This window comes from Phaenicophaeus curvirostris, chromosome 3 (genome assembly GCF_032191515.1).
Source record: "Phaenicophaeus curvirostris isolate KB17595 chromosome 3, BPBGC_Pcur_1.0, whole genome shotgun sequence".
NCBI classification, from domain to species: domain Eukaryota; kingdom Metazoa; phylum Chordata; class Aves; order Cuculiformes; family Cuculidae; genus Phaenicophaeus; species Phaenicophaeus curvirostris.
In genome coordinates this window covers 70,752,932-70,779,114 of record NC_091394.1, presented here as the reverse complement: position 1 = coordinate 70,779,114, position 26,183 = coordinate 70,752,932, and the positions used below count along the sequence as shown (strand labels likewise).

Here is a 26,183-nt window from a genome sequence, read left to right as displayed (position 1 = left end):
CCCAATTAACAGCAGTAATTAATAGCAGAGTATAAGTATGAAGTTTAAAGGATCTGAACTGCCATTTATTGCTATAACTTTTCAACACAAAATCATATTCAGTTAATCCAAAACTACCTATAGTGATGGCAGACTTGGTAAGGTAGAAAGAACTCAGCCTTTTAGTCATTGTATTAAAGAAAGCCATTGCCATTGTTACTATTAACTGAGTTGTTTTAGTTTTAAAAAGACAAACATTGAAACAAAATTGTTCTGAACAATATAATATTGTTATGCTTACATATTAAAAATACTCAGTGTTTTTATGCCCTGTAATATTCACTTATAGCATTATTGCTCCAGTACCTTTCTTCAGTACTGCCACTTACAAAGGAGATCATAAAACTGAATATCTGTAATTTTTTTCTAGAACTTGTTCAAATAGAATTTTAAACTGGGGGAAGAAAAGAAATATTACGGAGTCATCATAGTTCCAAAATCATGATGCCAAGAAAAAGCCAAAACCAATGAACATTATGAAGTGTTGTCTGAGAGAAATTTCAAACCATGTGAAAATATCCCATTGATAGATTCTGCCCTTAGGAAATCTTGGTTTTTTTAAAGTCATTGTAACTGATGGGGATGGCAAACAATTTGCAATATACTGGCGATCTACCCTTCTAATGCAAATAACCTGAAGAAAGACACATGATAGTTAATTTCTTAGACAAAACCGGTTATATCTAATTTCAAATTTCTAGCATGGTAATTAATTAAAAATGTTGCACTTCCATCTCTCAACATGGTTTGCTACACTAAATGGAATACCTGCTTTCTGATCACAGAAACAACAATTCTATTGTACAAGCAGGAAAAGGCTTTTGCATAGTTTGACTCTCATGCTGTCCTCGGATTGTTTGAGCAGTGTAATGACTGTGTTATTTCTAAGCAATTTGGATCACTGCTGGTAGGATTAAGCAAGTCAGAAGGAGCTTCTGCAGCCATCAACACAACATTGACTAAAGGCAGAGATTCAGGAAAAAAAAAGAGATCTGTGATCTGTGGAACTCAGGGGAGTCACTGTTGACTCCCCCCATGAACTAAGAACACCACTTCCCCCTCTCCCACTTGAGTCATGAAATGATGCATAAATCTTACTTACTTATCCTTCTCCTTCCTCTTCCACATCTTTAATACTTCTCAATAGTATAATCAGGTTCTCAAAGGAGGAATTAAATGGTCTTCCAAACCCAAGGACAAGTACACAGCAGATTCCTTGCCTTTGCTGCTGCATCATCTCTGATTAAATTTATGGCAGACAGAGCATCCATCTGTAAACACTGATGAACTGGTGAACACATTACTCCTGAACTGGAGACTCCTTTACCTAAAACAGATTCCCCCATGGAAACTGTCAGCATGCCCCAGAAAAACTTCTCTCCTCAGAACTTCACTGGGACTCCAGAGAGGGACAATATTTATTCACAAAGAGCATCTGAGTGTATCTGCTTGGATATCTAATAGAGGATTTTGTCTCCTGCATGGGTTGTATGGCCATGTTCAAATGGGGAAAAAAATCCATTTTCCTGGAAGCATGTGGCCAATGATAAACACCTTGTACAGGAATTCTGGTGATAAATACAATCAGCGCATATCTGCTACAAAGGGATATCTTCTTAAGCTCCGGCTAGCAATCAGCTTAGTTCTGATACAGAGGGATTAATACAGTCACAGGATTTTGTATCAGCCAGTATAACTAGAAATGCCACAAACTGGATAACACATCAGCTACAAAGGATAGATGTATATATATCCATACATTGCTTCATTCATTTAAAGTTGAACATAACAAAAAGATCATTTCTGATCTTCTTTTGTTTTGACATAAGCATGTACTTTGCTTTTTAAAAAAATCAACAATTTCATTTCTCAAAATTCACACAAATCTTTGGAAGCATGGAACCAATTTTTTTAGTAATTACATTGGTTATAGTCGTCTAACCTCTGAGGTGTCAGGTTGCTGAAGAGCCGACTCTGGTGCAAACCAATTTAGCACTAAGCACTGTGTATACAGCTTTCAGGGTACGTTCTCAATAAGCTGTAGTGATTTCATACTTATTTTAAAAGATTAAGAATATTACCTATGTCCACTTTTACAAGCAGAGAAGGATTAAGCTGTGTTTATGCGGGTTATTTATCATCCAGATTAGCCTTTTGCTTTTTTTGGGGTAAAGCTGATGGGTTTAGCACGCGAGCTTCAGTAACACTCATGGACTTCACCATATATAGTATATCCAGGGCCTGACGGTTTTAAGATCTGTCACAGAAGCTTGTGTTCCTAAATCCAGGGGACTCACAGTTATACTTCAGGGAAAGAGAAACTAAATAACAACACTTATCAGGATCATGGTAAACACCAAAATTACATTTCTTAAAGGAGTTTAAAATTAAGATATTTGAAGAAACATATTTGTTCTGTGTATCAGCAGAAGTAATGTCTGGCAAAGTCCACATGCATTCATTTCTGATTAAAAAGACTGCTTCAACAATAAAAATAATTAACCAGCTTTGTGGCAAATCAAATTTATACAACTCTGGAAATGAAACAGGTATGACCTGCACAAATTCTTGGCTGTCCTTTTGTCACGGGACTGCAGTCTCATCTTTTATTTAATGACCCTGCCAGTAGTTATATAGCACAAGATAAGTATATGATTTGTGAGTCAAGGAAAAAAATAATGCTTGTTATGTGCCACACCTGAACAATATCTGTGCACTGATAATGAAAGAAATGCACCAGAAGGAGCAACTCATGCGCTTTGATGAAATCAGGGAGTATTAATTAGACACACGCTATTTAAGACTATAGAGCAGCCTAACATGCCATAAAATTAAGGGCATGATAAATAGCAGGTTGATTGCATATCAGGAAAACACTGATGAAGTTATGCTCCATAATTAATTAATCCCTTCAGAGTACAACTGTCTTAGGCTTTATAAAATATCACCTGAATCACTGAACTAGCTTTGAAATCGTTCCACAGGGGAAATTAAATAAAACTGATGAAAGACATATAATAGATATAGCTATCTTTAGTACTTTTGGGTTCATTGGAACCTGCTGAGTTTCCAGAAGTTTGAGCGGTATTTCAGAGGAAGAACCTCTGGTCCTTGTAGGCAGAGCTGTGAGCTGAAGAGGTACACAGGAGAAGAAATGCAGATGTATAGTCTTTCATTAAGTTTGCTTGTGATGTTCTAATTTTGTGAACTTTTTTTCTGCTACATAAAGAAAATAAAATTTGATTGCAGATTACACCCAGTGAGGACATTCATATAGTTGCAAGTGTGTGATCTCCTCCAAGCTGAAACCAGGGATGCTGTTTCCATTTCTGAGACTGGTTTTACTTTATTTCTACAGAGTCAAAAGAGGAACAGTTACTTCTCCAAGGTGCAAGTTTCTTCCTACAATAGCATAGGGGTTTTGGTGTAGAATGGAAAAGAGCTCCATTTCCTCTCTTCTTCAGCATTGTCTCTTTTTCCCTACACCTAACTTACTTACTTATAAGACACATAAGGAAAAATGCAAATTAATGCATAAAAGATAAAACAGTATTTAATTAAACAGAATAGTTTTGAAGAAATAAATGGCAAATTGTTGCTTTATTAATGCAGTATAAATAGAAACAGATTGTTACTGAAAGAATAAAATAAAATCACTTTGGAGGACTATGTTCTATATTTTACTGGAGTTATAGAAATGTTATGAATGATGCAATTCAGTGGGAAGTATCCAGGATGTGGCTTCCTCTGGTTCTGAGACTCATCTTAAATTAGCTTGTTCTACCATTACCTTTGATCATTAGGAATGTACATTCAAGCCTAGAGATCACAGTGTGAGACAGTATTCTATTTACATGGCCTACATCTGTGACTCTCTGTGTAGAGCATTTACATTAGTTTTATTATTATTACTGGTGTTATTTTTAATGACTTATTAAGGACAGCAAAAGAAGTTTTCTAATTTCTAGAACTTTCATTTATCATTGGAAAAATCCTTCAATATATCATGCCGACTCTGATATGGCTGCATTACATGGATAGAAAGATCAGTAGCAACATTGAGTCCAGCATTGCCATCAAAATGTGACTAAAGATTAATTTTAAAAAACTTTACCTTGACAGGATGGTATTAAATCCTTTGAACTTCAATATAAATATGAACTCTATAATAAAAAAATTGCTCTCATTTCATATTTTCTAGAGCCTAGAGCACCGTGCTCAAACACTGTAACATGAGGTGTTAAGTTATATTAATGAGCTAATCTTTCTGAATAATTTATGTTTAGAAAATTTACATTATAACAGTGAGCAGTATGAGTGTATTCCAAATGGGTTACAGCTTCCCTTACACTTATGGCAGGTTTTATGAATTGGCTGCTTAATTTGCATTTGTTTGAAGCCCAGCCAAAAATATTGTTATTAAAAAAAAAAACAACAGAACCCCATTTCTTTTTCCTTTACTAAATATCTTTTAAACTGATTTGGCTGGTGGTATTTCAGAACTGAGTGAATGAAAATATACGTACATGCCTCTCTGCTGTCTTTCAATGTCTGTCTGATAAAAGACATACAAAACTGACTTGCCAAGTTTCTTTTACCTCTCATAGGTGTAGAGAAACCAAACTGGGAGACTGAAGTTTCAGTTAAAGACCACGAACAACCCATGTGTCTTAAAAAGCATCAATCTTTCGTATAGTATATTCTTCAGGCCTCGCTACATGGTTTCCCAAGAAGGATTGCATAAAATATCATATCTTATAAAATACTATTTCACAGTGGTTTTGCAATGAAACAAATTATTTGCCAACTATGTAAATGCACCTTATGTTCTGCTACTGTCCATGACAAGAAACTTACTTACATGGACCAAATTAAAGGATCCAGGTATGCTTTTGAGCACAAGACATAGGTGATTTCTTGCCAACATCCCAGCTTCCTGCTGGGGAGAGCTCCACCAACATCCTTACCTTTGTTCATTCCTGGACTCTGCTATACACAGAGAAAAACCTGAGTATGGAGTTGAAAGGGACAATCTTGTGCTTACTTAACCTAGATCCCAGGGAAAAAGGACTTCAGAAATCAGTGTAAATGCTGGATTAGTGTGCATGTGTATCTACATACATGAACAATAATTACCTGGAATATTTTTTACATACAAAGTAGACCCTGTACTTTTTAAAAAGTCACAGGTAGGAAAATCATTTTACTTCGAAGACTGAAGTACATTGGGAAGGTGCAACATCTAAGCCTCTAATAACTCCAAAATATTAATGCTTAATGGCTATGTGACAGTTTGTGTGTAACAACAATGGCTGTTTGTATCCATTGATCTCAGCAAACTGCTACAGCAAATGGCACTAATTTGACACTTCTATGGCAGTTCAATAGATGCTCCAACCAAGCAGCTGAACAGAATAAATGGGCATTCACTTGTAAGATGTTCCCCTCAAATCTGATTTAAATCCCAATGGAAGGGATCCCAGGCCATGTTACATGGCTGCTTTCTGTGAAAGTAGTGCACAGGATGACATGATTGTCTCTTCTCTGAGCAGTTATACCTTGATTCAACACTATTTCAGTCAATGTGAATTTTCTGTTCCAGTATTGCATGATCAAAACTTTAGATTCATGTAAAAGTAACCAATAAGAACACATGCAGGAGATATTCAAGGGCACAATGTGCTGTTGAAAGCTTGCTTACTGGAACTGACTTTCATCAGAGATTAGTTGGCAAATTGTCGCTAGACATTCTTCCTTTCTACTCGCTGATGCATGTCCAGATAGCCGTGGATGATGTACATCACTAACACATAACCTAACTACACGCAGAACATCTTTGCTTTTTAATTGCATGTTTTCAGTCAGAAATAAATTATAATGGGAAATTATATATATCAATTCCCTTTAATTTAAAATTCTTTCCCTTTAATTTAAAATTCTCAACATAGAGCACTTGTTCATCACGTTCCTGACTTATAAATTCCTAATGGGTAGAATGTTACATAAAAGAAGTGTAAACATCTGCAAAAATTGTAAGCTGGTTACATGCATGCTTTTTCTCCCTCCCCGCCTCCCCCCCAAGTATGTGCATTTCTGTTTATACGCTTAGAACTTCTTTTGAAAGCAAAACTTCTTGTAGCTGCTTTACATTCTTCAAGTTGACTGTTTGAGCTACCAGGTTCTGTAGTCTGTAGCTGACTACATAGTAAAATATAGATAATTCTAGGGCAGATCTCTTGTTTGAAAACATACAGTACCTTGTGTAGAAGGAGATTTTTTTCTTCAGCATTAATAATAGCATTTTTGGCTAGTCAAATATTTTGAAAACTGAATTCTACTAAGCTTTCTGAGCTAACACAATAATGTGCATATATATTCAGGCAAAGAAAAGATGTAAAAATGCATGCTAATACATTTTTATGAAAAGGAAGAAAGAAATTAGATTTCATGGTGGCTGCACAAACATTTGCAGTGTGGGAATTCATGCAGATGTATGGCCAGGTCCACCAGATTGCATGAGATATTCTCCTTCCTCACTTTTTAAAAAGACCCTGGTCAAAGCATAGGTCCAATTTACTATAAGAAGTGATTATAAAACATTTTGTGTTTACTTTCAAAATCTCGCTAGCATTGCTATCACAATGTTAATCTGGAAAACAAATATTTTTCAATTAATTGCTAAGTATGGTATACTTCATGAAAACACATATATTAATAATCATGCCTCTATAGATAAGAAATAATTTATTGTCTGGGCGCTTTCTGGTGAAGTATAAGTAAAATTTGCATGAGCAGCAGGAAAAAAATACTTTTTGACTAAGATCAAAAAGAATCCAAGTAGGTTCATTTTGAACAGGAGTGTTTACAAAAGCTTGTCTGTGACAGTCAAGATTTACTAAAAATTCATGCAAAATATCTGTAATATACCCAATAATTTTTTATAAACATGCTCAAAAAGCTCTTTATTGAAGATTTTATAAAAAATTACAAATCATTGCATGTGCGTGATTCGTCTCCAGCTGTTGGAATGCACTGTTGGCTGTTTGCAATGAACTCATTGCACACGTCTAACTAATGAACTTGCCTCAAAAAATGTTTTCTTTACTACGTGTGGCACCTGCATTAGCGGAACACTGTCAACTGTAACACAATTTGTGTGGTAGAAGACAGATTACTTATGTTTCAAAATATACGTTACTGAGGGCTGTGACACTGTAGACTTTTCTTCCTAAAAAGCTGATTAGTGAGTATCAATAAGGATGTAAGGAAAATAAGAAATATCTTGGCAGATTTTCTGCTCTCATGAAAGTAGTTTGTAGACAAACATGTCAAACTATTTCAATTTTACAGAATAAAAAAATAAGTAAAAATGTGCTCAAGCTAGATCTGTACAGGTGTAAGTCCATCTTTTTAAGACTTAGTCCTCATCAAATATGTTAAATGGAAGATATAAAGTGATACCCAGTGAGAAGGTCAATCAAATCAGTAGTTAGCTCACCAGAAATGAAATCATAATTTATGTTTCTGTTTCTCAGGATAGGTATCTCATTTTACAAATTACCAGTGTTAAATTGATGAGATTTTCTTTTGTTTTTAGTCCAGCCACTGAGAGCAAGCAGGGAAGTACCATCATTACTCTTTGTCATGGCTTAACCCTAGCTGGCAAATAAGCACTACACATCCACTCTCAATCTCTCCCTTCCAGTGGGATGGGAGAGAAAATAGGAAGGGCAAAAGAGAAAACTCCTTGGTTGAGATAAAGACAGTTTAATCATAGAATCATAGAATCACCATGTTGGAAAACACCCAGAGGATCACCGAGTCTAACCATTCCTATCTGCCACTAAACCATGTCCCTGAGCACCTCGTCTGCTTGTCTTTAAAATAACTCCAGGGATGGTGACTCAACCACCTCCCTTGGCAGCCTGTTCCAGTGCACAATGACTCTTTCCGTGAAGAAGTTTTTCCTGATATCCAGTCTGAACCTCCCCTGGTGCAGCGTGAGTTCATTCCCCCTCTTCCTGTCCCCTGTCACTTGGGAGAAAAGGCCAGCTCCCTCCTCTCCACAACCTCCTTTCAGGTAGATGTAGAGAGCAATAAGGTCTCCCCTCAGCCTCCTCTGGGAACCTCCTAGACTGCTTCCTCTCTGCTGTATTGCAGTTCCAGCAGACATCTGGTAGATTGAAGTCTCCCACAAGGACAAGAGCTAGCCATCTTGAGATTTCTCCCAGTTGTTTTTAGAAGAGCTCACCAGCTGCTTCTTCTAGACTAGGTGGTCTGTAACAGACTCCTATCACAATATCTTTCTTTTTGTGGGCTCCTCTGATTTTTATCCACAGACACTCAATCCTGTCATCACCATTATTGAGCTTGAGAGTATCAAAGCATTCTCTAACATAGAGAGCTACCCCACCACCTCTCCTTCCTTTCCTATCCTACCTGAAGAGTTTCTATCCCACCATAGCAGCACTCCAGTTTTAAAAGTTGTCCCACCACACTTCCATGGTGGCAACTACATTGTACTCTCCTTGCCCTGCAAGAGCTTCCTTTTCTTCCTGTTTATTGCCCATGCTGTGTGCATTGGTGTTAATGCACTTCAGTTGGGCTGTTAATCCCACAGCTCTCATAAAGGGAATAGTCTTCATTCCCAAATGACTGGTCCTTAGATTATCTACCCCACCAGTGCCTTTTATGTCTTTTCCATCATGACATGTACTCACCCCCACTCACTCTGAGCTGACAAACTGGAGGTCCCTGCCAGCACACCATCGCTCAGGCACTGGAGTGCCATTTCAAAGATCAGTCCTGTCTCGCCTGGTTTCATCCCCCTCTCCCTTCGCATCTAGTTTAAAGCTCTATTAATGAGCCCTGCTAGACTTTTGGTCAGATTTTTTGTATCCCTAGGGGACAAGTGTGCCCCATCCCTGGTAAGGAAGCTTGGTGGTGTGTAAGCCAGTCCATGATCAAATAACCCAAAGTTTTGCTCCTCACATGAGATTTGGAGCCAGGTATTAATTGTCTTATTTTTCTTGCTCTCTCCCTATTCATTCCTTGTTGTTGGTATGGTAAAAACAATGAGTTCATTCACTGCTTCCCATCTGCAGGCAGGTGTTCAGCCATCTCCAGGAAAACAGGATTCCATCATGCATACCAGTTACTTGGGAGGAAAAAATACCAGAACTCTGAATATCAATTCCTTCCTTCCTTCTTCTTCCCCCTAGATTTATACACTGGGTATGACGTTCATATAGCATGGAATATCCCTTTGATTACTTGGGATCAGCTGTTCCAGCTGTGTTTCCTCCCAACTTCCTGTACACCCTGCACCTATTTGCTGGTGGGGTGGGGTGAGAAGCTGTAAGGGGCTTGAGTCTGTGTAATCACTCCTCAGCAATAACTAAAACATCCCTGTATTATCAACACTGTTTCTAGTGCCAATCCAAAACACAGGCCCACACTACCTACTATGAAGGAATTAACTCAATCTCTGCCAAAACCAGAACAGCCCTTTCTCCCTGAATTTTTTCTTTAAATAACAGACTGTAAATTTAAAACCAATCTTCCCTTCAAAAAAGATAGCTTTTAAATTAGAAAGACTATTTTCAGAATAATAAAAAAAGGTGCTGAATGTTGTGACTTTCTGGCATTAATTTTCAGTTCTGTGCTGACAGCAAATGTGTCCTGCAAGGAATGGCCTCAAGCTCCGCCAGGGGAGGTTTAGGCTGGACATTAGGAAAAAAAATTTCACAGAAAGGGTCATTGTGCACTGGAACAGTCTGCGCAGGGAGGTGGTTGATTCACCTTCCCTGGAGGTGTTTAAGGCACGGGTGGACGAGGTGCTAAGGGTCATGGTTTAGTGTTTGATAGGAATGGTTGGACTCAATGACCCGGTGGGTCTCTTCCAACCTTGTTATTCTATGATGCTATGATTCTAATAAACCAAAACCAAAATGCTGCAAACAGCTGTGCAAAACCTTCAGTGAGCCCTAAGGAAATAATATCTGAATGCAAGCAGTGAAAACAGGCTAGAACACCTAGAGTCTGCTTTATCACAGACCTGGAGGTGACCCAAAATCAGCAATAGGATGTTGTTAGGAAACTATTAGTAGGACAGATATGAGTAATTTGAAGAATAATGGGTATTCTGTTTAAAGAATTGCAGCTGGATGATTTTCTACGGTAATTTCCAACTCTAGGGGGAAAAGAAGTCTTATAAGTCTTATAATACAACATGTATTTATTATTTATTTATCTATTTTGGAAAAAAACAGCCCTAGGCAGATTTTATTTTGTGTGAAGTTCAAGAGAGAAAAAAATTAATAGTTCATAGCAATCACTGCAGGGTTCTGCAAAGGAGGATGAGGAAGAGATGCCACCTCTCAGCATAGGCAGCAAAACCTACAGCCATGATCCACAACGTAAACTGACAATGCAGCCTATTTTTCAGAATTTTTAACACACTAATGAACGAATAAACCAGAAGAAATGAGGTGGAACAGAAGTAAACAGAAATTTAAGGCCAAAATGTGAGCTCCTCAGAAGTAAAAATGTGATGTTGAATGCTCCATAGATAGGAGCTGGAGTTAAAATGTTCGTCATATGTGCTCACATTCTTCATTGTAATGTCACTCTAATATACTCGATATCTCTGTCTCTTCTGGCTGCGCATGGAGGAAGGCGGGAGAATGGTTCCAAAGTATTGTCCAGAAATATTTCTGGAATTTACTGCTGAAGAGTCTCAGAGATAAAGTTGTTGAAAAAATGCTGGACTTATAATTAGGTCTTGGCTGACGCTTCACAACCAGTAAGTATTCCTTTAATATTTTATCAGATTTTGGACAGTAATTTGAGAGGCTTGAAAGATATTTTCAAAAACCTTATAATTATTTTCTTTGTGAAAGTGTTAATATGCACGTATTGTGCCTGGTTTTATCACTGGTTAATGCTGGAAGTATTTTACTGGATATTATTATTATTGGAAGTCTTCCATTTTTTGTTTGGGTTTTTTTTTTCATTTTATTTGTTGAATTTAGTAATAAGTACTTTCTGTGATTTTTTGAGAAAATGTTGTTCATATCAAAAAGACTGGGATTTCATTTGTCTATAGTTTTAATTACGGAAAGAGGCAGAGATACAGGGTTTATGTGAAGTTAAGACCTGTAACTAAAGATAGGATGGAGGTGATCTTTCCTGCTTTCTTTCTTCATAGAAAGTAGAAGAAAGGCAACAAAAAAAATCAGTTTGGCTGTGCAAATTAAAAAAAAAGTGTTTAAAATCAGGACTTGTACTGCTTACCTATTCACTCATGCAAGTACATTTTTTTTAAAAAATGATTCTTTATATGAAAATATGCAACAGAATATTTTTCACTTAAGAGAACAGGTTCTCATATGTTCTGAACCCTCTGAGATTTTCCTCCTTTTTCTGAGTAGACAGGTAGGTGGCACTGCTACAGCAGTGTACAGAGATTTTAGCAGAGGAAGGCCAGAATCCCTTAAACATTTCCAGAATATTTTAGATTTTAGAGGTTTTATGACAATAATAATCTTTTCAGCATGCATATACCATTCGATTTGAGTAGATTGTAATCAGATAGAATGCATAATCCATAGCACGTGTTTAAAAGAGATTTTTTAAAATAGATGAGAAGTCTGGATTCAAAATCTATGTTATGGGGAGGGAAAATTGCAAGTACTTTCAGGAAATTATGACAGATTATAGTCAGAAAATGTATATATTAACTTAGACTACAGTCACCTCACTTTAGGTTCTAATCACTGGACTTCTGTTTACTCAATTTAAGACCACGAATTGTCTTTCTATATAGTTTGCATTAGACTATGGTTCATTTTTACTTTAGTAGATTTAATGTTTAAATATTATTGCTATTATTTCTGAATCTCAAGTCACTACTGGAGTGCAGTTCCAGAACTTCAGAACTTGTAAGTTTTGATTTTTTTTAGACGATTAACCAACATACAGTAAGTGCTGTTGAACTAATGATAGATTGTAATGTTGGTGAACATAGCAACATTTGCTGCCAACCTAAGCAGGGTCGAGAAATGGAATTCTATGTGTGCTTGAAAACCAATATTACATTTCTATTTCTCATACATTCTTAATTTTCAGTGACCTTTCAGATTTGGACTTTCATTGGTGTGACACATTCATTTGCTAATTCCCCTAACACACTTCAAATCACATAATCCAAATTGCATGATTTACATATGTTCATCTTTTTTGATAATTCCCTTTTTATGATCTTTAACAATAGCTGATGTATTTTTATGAGATCTCCATAGCTTTCCAATTACTCTTTTTTGTTGCAGCATTGTAGTTTGTCTACTATTCTACTAACTTACTTATGCAATACTCCCAATATTAAAGCTGTAACCTTTTTAATGAAGCCAAAGCTATTATTAAGGTTTTTTTGCTGCCCCATAAAACTGAAATGACTGGTTGGATTTCTTTGTTATGTTCTCCACCTGCATTTCAGGGGTTCTGACTTCAGCTCTCAGACAATTTTTGGAAGTAATTTCTGAATTTGTACTTGTATTATTTATTTCTTTATCAACCCTCTTCAAGATAGACTGTAAGTTCTTGATTCCCCAAGCTTGCCTCCTCACTTTTAGTATTTTCTCCCAGCATTTACTCTTCAAGGACAAAAATTCCACTTTTCTTCTGGAGGAAGACTCCCACTGAGCAGTGCAGAGCATCTTGTTTTGCATGTATGGTTTGTTCAGAGTATTAATCTCTCAAAAGATGCTTTTTGAAAAAATTACCTTTCAGTACTTTTGGTTTGCTTGTACAGTCTAGAAGCAGAAAAAACTTGTATGCTTTAGAAGTTTACACAGACACTAGAAAAAGTGTCAAAGAATAAATTATAGCTTATTTACCCTGCATGCTTCAGTGAGGGATATATGTCTCAAGTTTTACTGTTTAGGAAATGAATAATTTCAAACAAACCAACCTCCTGAGGTCACAGTGAATTGCCTTTAAAGCTATGAGAAGAGTGCTTCTTTCCCTGAAGCCCCTGACTAGTTAAGTAGCAATTATATTTTTTTTAATAATGATGTTATCCATGTGATGTGAATATTCAATGACATTTGTACTTCTGCAGGTCATGACTGTCTTCTTCCTAAGACTGATTACTGATACATCTAATTGCACTGCACTCTGCTTCCTCAAAAGGTATGCAGCAATAGGAATATCCTGGGGCTATTCTAGGACAGCTTTATACAAAGAAAACTGTCTCTGTATCATGCTGAAGAGATATTCCCTTGTTGTATGGATCTCTGATGTTTCAAGGAAAGAGGAAGAGCTTTCTTATATGTATCTAGGTCAGTAACTACACTTGTTTTCCCCAATGAGATTTGGTTTTCCAGTCACTTTAACTCCTAGCACACACTGAATTAAAGGCTGTGTTTCTTCTGAGCAGCAGCAGCCTTGGTGCTTGGGTCTATTTATTGCCCTAGGAGGCAAAACCGAGATGGAAGTCATTATAGGCTGACCAAACTGTAATATGGCAAGGCTCAACAGATGCCAACTTTATTTTTTAAGGCCGAAAGTGATTATGCCATCTATATAGGTAGACAAAGATGATAACAGCAAATCCATGATGAAAAGATGGCAAGTGGGACCTTAACCACTAAAAGAAAACATAGTAGGCAGTGCAGTAGATCAAAGAATGCTTATAGGACAAAACGCACATTCAAAATGGAATTTCATAGAATTTTTCATCAGACATTATTAGTATACAAGCTATTCTTTCTCCAGCAAGACGAAGATACTTGAAAACATACATCAGGTGACACTTGTGGATAACAAACCTCTAATAACTGCTCTAGTTTAAGCCAAAACTGTCATCACCTCCTGCAACAGCCACCTGCATTCTACACTGCAGCATTACATTTCATCTCTTATTTAACTCTTTTATAAATGCACATACTACTTTCTACAGCACTCTGCATGCAAGGAAACTTTGGATTCAACAAAAAAATGTTGGGATCTGAGGGCAAAGAATAATAGTACATTTGGCAATTACAGGTAAAGATGTGACATGCCTATTAAGAGGAGAGAGAAATCACTAGAATAGAAGGAATTATGATGTTTTTCCTCTCAACTGTTCTTTTAAAAAATACTGAAATAAAACTAATCATCTCTTGGTTTTAAAAAAGCAAATTCTTCATAACATCTGGATGATACTTTAAAAAAAATTGCTGTTCACAGCATGTCAGCATAAAAAACCAGCAATGACTATTTCAGCTAAGTAAACTGCAATATGCCATGGAAACATACTTTACATGGAACTGATAGCCAACCCATGACAGAAGTCATTTAATGCATTTAGAGTATAATTTCAGGGCCATTTTATTGTTGGTAGTATTCTTCACATTGTAGTGAATGAGTTTGGGATTAGTGCTTTGGAATTAACCCCTTAGAAAGGGAGAGTGTTTGTAGTTCCATTTATGATAACCATTGACTTTAACATCAGTTCCAAATATTCAAAAATAACTGCTAGTTGCCTCAGCTGCCGTTGTGCTCTGATTGCTATTGCTGGCGTGCATAAAAGATACCATAAAGCTCAACAAACAGGAGGCTGAAGAAAGCAAAGGAGAAGTCCTTTTCCCCTCTTATTTTTTCCATCTTTGCTTTAACTTTCTGACTGCTCATTTAGAGTTGTAACAAGGACATCCCACATCAGTGTCTGCACCCTGGGCATTGCTCTATCATCTCCTTCAGGGTATCATAGACACCTTCCTCGAAACGTGGCTGTCTGCCACACTGGCCATTACTGTCTCTCCTTTTGCACTTCTGAGTCAAATTTACAGTGTTAGACTGAAGGACCATTAAGGATCATCTTCATTCTTCTCATACAAAGCCTTCCACACTAACCATAAATAAATAATAGTTATGTGAATTTCTTAAAGCTGGTTTAAAAGTAAGTAATTTTTTACAATGTTATTGTCTTCAAGGGCAGTAGCCTGCCTTGACTCCTGTAACAATGAATTCTACAAGAAAGACACCAGTGAAAAATGGATGCCTGCTACTAGCTTCATGAGAGGTAGCTTGGAGGCATGGCATTTCCAGAAGGTATGAATGACTGCTTCTGCATGGAGAAGATCCACATATACACTACAGCTTACTGTGAGGCTTATGATCACCCGCCTCACTGAATGTAGCCCCAAAGCAGGTCAGTCAAAGATTCGAACCTTTTATTTCAGAGGAGCTTCACAAGATGTGTTTACTGTTTTTTCAGTGTTTATAGGACTGCATTTGTTGCGATGGTTTTCCCTCACTTAGCTCTTAAGTCTGTGCAATGAAACAAGAATCCAGACTATCATCTGGATAACATCCTGAATTAAGGATAAAGCACATTATAGATCAGGGTGTGCAGACATATATATATGCATGGAGATTGTGTGTGCATGTGTGGGTAGGAATATAGGAACATTCATACAGAAATAGCCTTAATCTGAATTTTATTTAGTGATGGAATTTTCACAGTTTACTATGATATCTATTTTAAATTCTCATTATTCAGAACCATGTATGGAATAAATAAAATGTGTTACCTACTTAATATGAGTTCCATTTTGAATAGATTCAAAACCAAGGGTACAATGAAAGTAAAAAATTAGTTTTGGACTAAGAAGTCTCGCGTATGATGCTGCAGCTGAAAAACTATGTAGGGAACTTTTACCCCATTCATACAGACAGATGAGTAGACCCATTTTTTGCATCTACTCCTCCAGCAACAGTTTTCTACCTGGGGTGGAAATTGGAAATGGAGATTACTTCTATTTTATGTCAGACAATATTATCATTTCTCTATTTTTTCAATTCTCCACTCTAATATGATGTACTTTTAATTTAAGTACAAGATTAAGTAAGATGTCTTTACAACTTTCTTCAAACATTAGAGAAAAAAAATGGGTTAGGAAAGCAATGCTTATAATAATGTTCAGAATATAGCAAATCCAGAAGCAGAACTTCAATGAATAAGAAATATCCACAAAGCTCACTTTTGGTTTATGCCAGATATTAGTGTTTTATTGAGAGATAGAGAGGAGACAAAACCCCCAAGGTGTTCCCTGTATGTATTGGAAATTTTATACTGAATATATTTTATTATTGTTTATTAAGGGCCAAGGAAAAGACCTTCAAGTTTGAAATGGAACGTGTTAAATGTAGTTGACAGAAGATGTAGTACTTGCCTACTGTTTAATACAGCTGCTACAAGTACTCCTTGTGTTCCAGAATAACAGTTGGATTAAATCCATTGAGTTACATGAATAGGAGCAATATCAAAATTACTTCAATTGTTTCGTTTGCCTGTTAAGAATTTTGCAGTTGATAATTAGCTAAGAGATACTAATGAAGCATCTATGTATACAGTACTGGTATGTAATATAATGGAGACAGTTTTATTGAGATAGTTTATTGATTAGTTGATTAGGATCTTAAAAGTAGAGGCAGTTTTAAACCAAAAAAGTGTTGCAACAGCCACCCTCATTATTACAAATTTGATTCTAATTATGTTTCTTTCCTCTTGGCAAATCACAGGTTTTCCTTAGGGTCAGCAGGAGTGGAGGTGAAAGCAGGAGAAGGCAGGTTCTCTTCACAAAATAATTCTTAGAAGTGTCTCGTGGTTTTCATGAATGACTATGTCCCTACAACAAAAAACCTAACAACTTGGCTACCCAGACACAAATTTTGTTATTGTACACTATAAATAGGCTTGAACAGGAGAGAATGCAAGAATGCAGCTGGCTATCTAAAGAGCTCCCAGTTTACATAATAACAGCAATAGTAATTAATATTTTAAAATGAATTCAATTAATTAAAATCTGGCTGTATATAAATAATTTTCTTTCACTGCTGCTACAGGAACAAGATTTATGACAATTCATTTTATTTGAACGTGAAGCAGATGATTCATTTCTGTGGCAGACAATTTAGCAGAGATCCGTCCTGCAAACTTTCTACATGCAGCACATTCCTTTGTTTTGTGCAGGAAAAACTGAAAGAGATCTGTACAGACCAGGAACTGAGGCCAGTGATAAAGCTGTATAGAGTCTTTCAATTCTGAGCAGTAACAATGCTCATGTCCAAATAAAGTCCGAACTTATCTTCTTTTGAACTGAAATACCTCCCATCCTGCTCTCTCCTTGAAAGCAGACAGTTCCTACATGGCATTTTTCTTAGAGCAATATCTCTTTTTTTCAGCCTCAGGCATGCTCTCCATTTATAACTTGGCCTCTTGCTAGATTTCCTCACAGTAACACATACTTCATGACCTGACCCACAGTACTTCATTTTCACTTGCTTCATCACCCTTCCATAATGTTCTGGAGGAGACAGGTTTAGCACTGAAATTCCCCCAGCTGATGCGGTAGCAATTTAAAAAGTCAAACAGGTGCTTGACTGGAAACTCATACATTTAGAAGCTGGTGGATTTTAGAGGCTGCAGTATCTTAAATACACAACAGCCACACATGCATGTTTCCTTCCTTATCAGTTTCTGTGGTTTGAGAAAACGAGTTAATTCTGAGAGTTGGGGTGAAGGAAAATAAAATAACTGCCCTTAAACTCCTGGTATTGCAGGCTCCCTAAAGTGAACCACATAAAGAAGTCCACCAAATGAACACTTGTCAACCCTATCAAGTCAAAGGCTATAGCTAGCCCATCATTAAACTTGAATAAAGGATGCTGGTCTGAACTTGTATTTGATCTCTCTTTCTTTGTTGATACTATAAAGCAATCACTTACTGAGGGTTTCCATAGTAACAAGTGAGCTATTTTTTTTTATTATTATTATTTTAAAGCTCCTTCATGCACTGAACATACACATACAGTGAGGTAGTTGCCAGGGAATAGAATTCCTGCTTTCCTGGTATTATTTAACCAGAGCAGGGTAAATGCTTTACAATTAAACTGGAGATTTATTTCCCCTCCTTTGTAAGAACATTAAAAAAACTTTACAATTTACTTACATCTTTGGTTTCTGCGTTTGCTCTTGTACATAGTCATTCTGAAGAAATTCCACTTTCTAAGAAGTAATTGCCTTGAACACAGACAAAAGAGATGAGATCGTGCTTCTGCTTTGCAGTGAGACAGTTGCTCACTGACAGAAGGTAACCAGCAATCTCTCAGAGAAAGGCAGGGTAATACCATTCTCCTAAAATCCAGGGGAGATACTACTGGCTCTAACTATTTTCTCTGTTACAGAGCTCAGAGATGAAATGTATTTATTTCCATGTTTTTTCCTATGTATTTGAAACTAGCTAATAAAATATAGAAAACATATAGAATCATTTAAACAAAGTGGTTTAAAGTGCTATTCAATAGCCTGTTATCAAGATTCCTCGAAAAAGCCCTGATAAAACAAAAATTGCATAAATGACCTAAAAATAAATTAAACCTAACTTTTCATTTAGAGGTCCTAGAATTATGCATATGAGGAAATTAAATGTTTTGGGCTAAATTTTCAAAAAAAATTGCTGTTAAAAAAATCAACACATGTTGATCAATGAAATCCTGAGTTCATTTATAGGTTATTCAAAGAATAATATATAAAATTCAGGGTTTTTTCATACCTATGTTTACTTCTGCATTATCTTTCAGTGATTTAATCTGAGGAAAGGTATTTAAGTGACATTCTGCTGATTGTTCATTTTTATAGCTAGTTCATTGCCTACTGGTCTGTTGAATCACAAGGTCATGTGAAAAAAGTGGCAGCATACTGCATACATATATGTCACCATTTCAAATAATCCAGACGTCTTGGTAGTGGGAGCAAGGGAAGGGGGAATAAATTCTTGTGGTGTGAGCAGATGAGAGGTATGATGACATTCAAGAAAGAAGATATCAGTGCCATCTATGGAGCTGGAAAGCAGTAGAAATTCCATTTCATTCAGCAGTAAATCCACCTTCAATAAAATTGTACAAAAGTATTTCTTAATTTTTTAAGAAATTCATGTTTTGAGATCCCCTTCACGTTTTCAGATCCTGATCACAGATACCACAAATACAGAAGTGTCAAAAGATTAGAGATAGAGGATGTAGTAACATAAAAATAATAAGTATAGTGACTGAAATATCTTGAAAACTAAGAACAGTAGTCTTACTGCTGTTTAAAATATCTAGCTTGACAACAACTCTCTAAACTACCCAAGAACTGTAAAGCTAATATCTTTGGGTTACATTATAAAAATTTACCTTTGGTGCCTAAGGATCATTCATGTTTCAGAATGTAAAGAATTCCATTTCAAAGAAAGAAATAGTTTGCAGCATCCATGTAAAAACATTGACCTACATTTATTTTCTTGATGAAAAAAAAAAAGACATTATAAAGAACGTCTCTCTTTAACTCCATACCCTAAAATTATAATTTTCCCATCTTTTTTTTATCCTTCTCAGTTTGTTTGATACACACACATACACACGTAAATAAAATAAGCATTTTTAGCTTTATGCATCATTTAATTTTCCTTTCAGTTGTTCAGTATTCATATGTACTCACATTGGCACACCTCTAGCTACTAAATGAAATCTTTATATTGGCTTAATTCATCTACTGTTCCTTCTCTGTCAAAACCTGACCACATGTTTTCATTTGGATTTGTATCAGCATAGATGAGGATAAAGTGTAGTCTGAAGAAAGCGAAAGCAATGGATGAATTTTTTAGATTTATTTAGTATTTCAACTACAGTTGTCTCAAAATGCCACAGTTAAAATAGCACCATCTCAGTTGTGGAGGTCAGCAGAAAGGTAGGAAATTGCAAAGCACATCAACAGTGACAGCAATGAAAAAATTTGCTATGTTCTTGCTAAACATAGCGGCAAACAAAATGTCTGTACTGTATAGAAAGACCCTGCGAGCTACACACCCAAACATCATCATGCAGCTTATATCCATTAAACATAGTATTTTTGCAGTAATTTATATGCTTGGAGGATAATTCCCTAGTTTTCCTGCTTTACGTTTCCCAGTGTTTATTTTCAGCTGAATCAGATCTGTGATCTGACTCAGATTACAGGGATCTATGGTCTCCCTTTAGGCTTGTTGCTTTGTGTACCAATCCCTGTTCTCTTTTCCTGCTCTATTCCTACTTCTTACTGAAGGCTCTGATCCACATCTTAGTTTCAAATTTTCCTTCTTTCATTGGTTTGGTAAAATGTTCTCAATATTTTTCCTCAGTCCATATTAGATCATAAGTATGGAACTAATTTCTTTTCCTTGTCAATCATGGCTATTTTTTGTTGATTTTTATCATGTGTTTAACCTAGTTATTTATTACTAGCTCTCCATATTGTATTACACATAGTACATACAACAAAATGTATATTTTTCCTTTCTTTTATGCATTATTTTATTATGACAATTTATGTGTATGCAAATATATTGGTAATGGTATAATCAGAGAAGTACACCAAACTGAAGTTTCATAGGATAGGGATTCATTTATTTTAAATCAATGATCCTTGAAAATACAGTCTGTATTGGTTTTACTTTGTATGAATTGAAGCGTTGATTTCCTCAGTACAGTAAAATGCATTGGCTAAAAGTAACGTGAATACACTCTGTTTGATAAATCATTCTAGGTCTGGTCATAAAAAATATTGCAGAATAAGTACTTGAATATGCTGGCTAGCTTTGAGTGGGCACAGCAGCCTCCTGTTTCTGTGTTACTCTTCACTGTTAGAGGACTTCAAAATTCACTTCCATGCTATTGCATCTTAAACAAAAGTCAGAATCTTGCATATGCCTGGTTAAATGCAGCAAGTTTAGTGACGTGGGAAGAAATGAATGGAAACTCTTAGCAACAAAAATCATGTAGTCAAATTAGGCTTATTACTTTTCTACAAAGCTTCATCTTCTTAAATGATTACAAAAGTTTAAAATATTCTTAAAACTGTCTGTTGGAATGAATTTTATCAGTTTATTGCTGATGTTGTAAAATAATTAATAATGTCCATGTCTACACATCCCATGTCACTTCTTGTCTTTCTGTCCTCCCAGTCCTATAGGTCCCAGAAAGGAATTTTTCTCTGAATACTGTAATAAAGTAATCAAGTTGTTGCCTAAGCAGCAGTAGAAAAAAAATACAGATATTTTACAAAGTTAAGTGCTGACTTGAGTGTCATATATTACTCATCAATAAACACTTTGTCTGGGCTGTATCCTCAAGTTTGTTTTTAATAAGAAGATCTTAGTCAAAAAAAGAAGGTGGAGGAGGCTTAAAGTATGTTCTGTCTCTCAGTGTTTAATTCAATGCACCCAAAGAGACTTCTGAGATAATATCCTTCTAAAGATTCCACTATGGTTATTTTTACAACGACAACTAAGAAAATACTGCATCTAAGAGGATGATTTTTTTTTTCTTGGAATAAATTATGTGTGTAGAGATCAACGTTTAACCTCTTCCAAGTAATAATCACTCTGGGTTACAATTATTCTTGTGTTAAAATTATACACTTGACGTGCACCTTTTATTGTTTAAAAAATTAGGACAATTATCTGGTAATAAAGCTTTCTAACATGGTATTAAACATATTAGACAAATAAAATCCACTTTACCAAGAAACATCTGTTAGCTATTAAGGCAGGTTTGTGATAACATATTCTGTTTATGGTGCAATGAGGACAGAGCTTAAAATATTGGCCAAACCATATTCCTTTGTAACACCACTACAGTACTGAACAAGCTGTGGCAAGCAGAATAACAGAGAGGAAACTTGTACTTCTGATGCTTACAAGTGTAAGTTAGAATTAAGGAGTTTCATAAATGCTTTTCAAGAGATGACAAAACTGCCTTACATTCCCGAAGCAGACCAGAAATAAAGACCAATGAGAGAATCAAGGAAATGAAAAGGAATTACATGGAAAAAGAAAATTATAAGATATATGACTGATTGTTTTAAAATATCATCAAAGTGGCCGCTATTTGTTAGTACACAATCCACAGTACATTGTGTGGATTAAAAAATTATGCAAACTGAAGAGAAATAGTGTAGCATAATACTTTCAAACCAGCAGTATTTCCTTTCCCTAAAGCCAATAAGACTGTCAAAATGTTTAGACAGTCTTCTTTTACTTCAGCCAGTTTATGGCCAGGCATTCACACCCAGAAGAATATACAGCTTGCAGACATCATGAGAACTTCAAGTATTCATTAAAAATCATGTTAAAATGAAATTTGTTACATTCACAGCATTTTCATCATCCACTAATTTAGAAAAAAAAAAAGAAAGCAGAAAAAATGAGTTTTTTCTGGAGCTGTTTGATTTTTAGAAAACTATTTGGCTGTTTCTTGTCTTGCTTATCATCTACATTTCTGCTGACCTGTTTTAACTTTCTTCAGAACTATCAGACAGTAATGGCACTTTACCACAAAAGATTCCTTTCTAGATAGCAGGAGAAAGTCCCCAAGGTACTGGTCCTTTTTTCACTATAGGGAGTTTTTTTCCATGAAACATCTTCACTAGAATATCATTTATCTAATACTAGCATTTATCTTTAACCTTTAAGGAATTCACTGTCAAGCCCCCTTCATTAGACTAAGTTCTTTTTATTAGATGTGGCTATATCACTAAGCAACAAGATTGTAGAAGTATGACAGAAAGCCAACCATCTTCATTCTCAGGTAGGAGCCTAAAGGCTTCTTTCTATCACCGTTCACAGCGTGTTCCCATTCCTCAAGAGCATCAGAAAAGCATTTGGATATTTTTCTCTGACTAAAACTCTACAGTGATAAAAAACACTCTCCTTTCTGCTTTTGCAAGTGGAAAATGGTAAATCAATCTGAGATGAATGCCATTCTGACTCCTTTCATTTGCTCTACACATTCCATAAAATAGAAGTTTGTTTCTCCTGCTTAGATAAGTTTCTTTCATAATACTCATTGTTTCTTTCATAATACACATCATTTCTTTACAAGTTCATTCTTGGCTAGTTTCCTTTTGGTTTTGAGCAATTAAAATGTTTTGTTTTGTTTTTTCTAAGTCCTGTCTCCTTTTAATCTCAACTTTACTTTGATTTTAGCTAGGTTTTATCTAGCCCTGACAGGTTTTCATTTCTTCTACTACAAGATTTTGTGGTAGTTTGGCTGGGAGTCTTCATCATCTTTTAGTTAATCTTGACAAAGTTGTCAACATCCAGCAACAATATTTTTTAGTTATTTTCGCACTATTTATAAACACTTGTTTAAAAATTGAGACACTGTTAAGAGATATTCTGTTTCAAAATTCTCTGATTTTGGGATGAAAACACACTCCATTAAAAGGAGTTAGAAGGTTTGTGTCCCAAATAATTTTCCAAATATAAACCAAGATTCCACTAAAAAATATCCTTTCTTCAGGATTTGCATTAATATAATTCAGAATGTAAATTATGTATAAAGAGATGGTCTGCATTTTTCTGATCATTAATTTCTTAATTCAATTTATGAACCTTATTGCCAGAAAAGCTTCCATTTATTTCCCTTTACACTAATCTTTCCAATTAATATAATCTTTAATGTTTTGCACAACATACTAAAGCTACAGTTCACATATTATCCTAAATAAAGCACAAATAAAATCATGTACATGGAAACATATTCATTTAATACGAAATTGTAGAAAAATGGCTATGAGATTTATGGTAACAATTTTTATCTGTGCTAGTTAGTAGTACATTAAGAATTTAATTAGTTTAGGTCATTAAAACAATCCTAATGAGTCTACAATTAGCATTTAGAAATGTAATAGTTTTTATCCAGTTGGTAAATTTTTAATCCTAGAGAGAAAATGTCAGAAAGTCATTAAGCGATAGAGACTTTTCCTTCCTTTTCTTTAAATCTGAAATAACTTGTGATGCTTATAACAGTCACCAGTTTCCATCACCTCAGATCTGGTAGATATTATAGGTTACTGCAAAGCAAAGGGTTGACAAATACCAGATGTGGCGTAAACGCAGCTTTGCTGAATTAAAATAATATTACGTTTTTAAATAGACTAGTGAGTGTTCAGTATTGGATTTAATAAAATATGTTTATACATAGTATTTCTAGAAAAACAAAGGACTCAGTATTGGTAAGTTTTCATGAAAGATTTAAGACAGCTTTTTCTATCAATCTATCTTGATATTGCTGCAGTAACAAAATCATTCCACTTCCATATAGTTAGTTGTTTTTAATGGGGATTATTAATACACCCACAGTGTCATATTCTGCAAACAGATGATATCCATTTCAATTTGATAAGTGACATGCAATTCTGTTTTCCTTTTCACATTCCTTTCAATTATCGCACACAAAGCACTTCAGCGTGCTAAATTTAATGGAACAAACCTTCAGAACAGAAGCCGTTCTTGCATAACCCGAGAACATCAGAAAAATCCGCCTCAAATACATGAATCTTGATCACGCTTAAGGGCTCAGAAGTACTAGAACATCTCAAACAGGCTTTTCAGACATAACCTTTGAAGAAACCATTTACTTTCATCACTACTGTACCATGAGATCTTATTTTAAAGTTTTAATGTGTTTATTGAAACAGCAGTAACATACGTTCAAAATACATTTTCAGTCCTTCACAGTTATGAAAATTGGCTCATATATTCTACAGAACAGAAAAGGGAGAGCTTGAGAAAGAATCTCTTGTGAACAAATGAGGCACTTAAAATGTCAGTTTAGGGCTCACAGCAATGCAAACTTATGATGTTTTATGGTATGGCCAATGAGTAGCTGTTGTTTCAACTTTTCATTTCAGACTAATGCTTTTATAACAGCAATCAAGAGAAAGCTGAAAAGGTTCCATTTTCTTTTCACTTTGTATGGAATCTTTCTTTCTCAGTGTGTAGAACTCAAGACAATTTTAGTCATAATCAATGAGTGTAATGACTGTCTTGAAAGGGAGAACAAGGCCTTGAACAGACAGAAAAAGTAGATGATGATTGATTTTTGGAGTTATGGAAAAAGCTGTATGACATCAATTCACCACCAGACCATGATAAAGGATATAACACTATCAGCATACATACAGAAACATCCTTTGAAGCACAGGGCTCTACTCACTCTCTGGAAAATACAACCATGACTTCAACCTCACAACTGCTCCTATTTTGGGTTCTTTTTTTTCAGACTTGTGGAAGAGTTGTGTCTATATATGGTAGGAGGGTGGGGAACGTGCTATGAAGTAGCTTTTACATTAAAACTAATAATACATCTGAATTAATGTCATAATTATGACTGGAGGATGGGTGGGAAGGTAGCATCTTTTCCCGGATGTAAATGAGGCTGTATGTCTATGATGGGATTATATATGTTTTGAGTCAGCTGAATTCATAGGTTTAGTTTTTAGGATATGACAGCTATACAGCAACTTCTCTAAACATTGCAATAAGATCAAAGACATTGCTGAATCAATGGTATCCAATATAGAAACAGGATATTTTGTCTATGATTATAGCAAGTCATAATCTTTGGTTTTGTTTTAAGTTCAAATAAAATTTAATCAAGATGGGTAGAGCACAATATTTAACACCCAAAACTCTACTTTTTCAAAGAACAGCTTCAAAAATGCTGTTTACCCATTTGGGAAAAGGTTATTAAACATTTAAAACACATTTTGCTTTTAAAAAACTGTGGCTAATAGCTAGAAGTCCAATATTTTAAAGAAATAAAAGAATCATTTTTAGTAACAAAGGGCATCTGAATACTCTGTTGCATGATACAGTCCTTCCAAATCAAATGCATTCTCTACTTAGGAATGCTTCAAACCCACAAGAAGTAAGAGGAACTTGGAAAGAGTACTTTTCACTTTGAGATTTTACTACTATCAGATCATACTGTGAATTAACTGCTAAAAATGCACATAGCAACTCTTTTCAATGAGATACTGAAACCCAGAAAACGAAGTTTGCTCTCAAAGACCGGAAAACGAATTCTAAAAAGATGTCAGTTCAGTAGAGGAGATAAAGAATATTTTTATCCCCTTATGTACTTAGCAGGAAAAGTACTTTCTCATCAAGTTGAATAGTTAAGAGACTGTGTGTGGAATTGTGAAACAAAGGTTTGCAAGATGTTTTATAAAACTCTATCCTGAAGTTGTAGGCACAGAAGCATTTAGGTGCTGGGATTTTTATTATCTGTTCTGT

General features: G+C 35.5%; 1 protein-coding gene across 6 annotated transcripts in view; it reads right to left on the bottom strand.

Moving 5' to 3' along the window:
• The window catches only part of RALYL (RALY RNA binding protein like), a 400,435-nt gene that overhangs the window by 96,346 nt on the left and 277,906 nt on the right, over nt 1-26,183 (bottom strand). Inside the window, exon 1 of one of the 6 annotated variants that reach the window (XM_069854307.1) lies at nt 18,036-18,180. The exons of the other annotated variants lie outside the window; for them this stretch is intronic. Within the exon in view, the coding sequence (XP_069710408.1) occupies nt 18,036-18,072 (37 nt within the window). The 5' untranslated portion in view covers nt 18,073-18,180. Of the gene's footprint in view, nt 1-18,035; nt 18,181-26,183 lie in introns of those variants that run through there. 6 annotated transcript variants of the gene reach the window in all.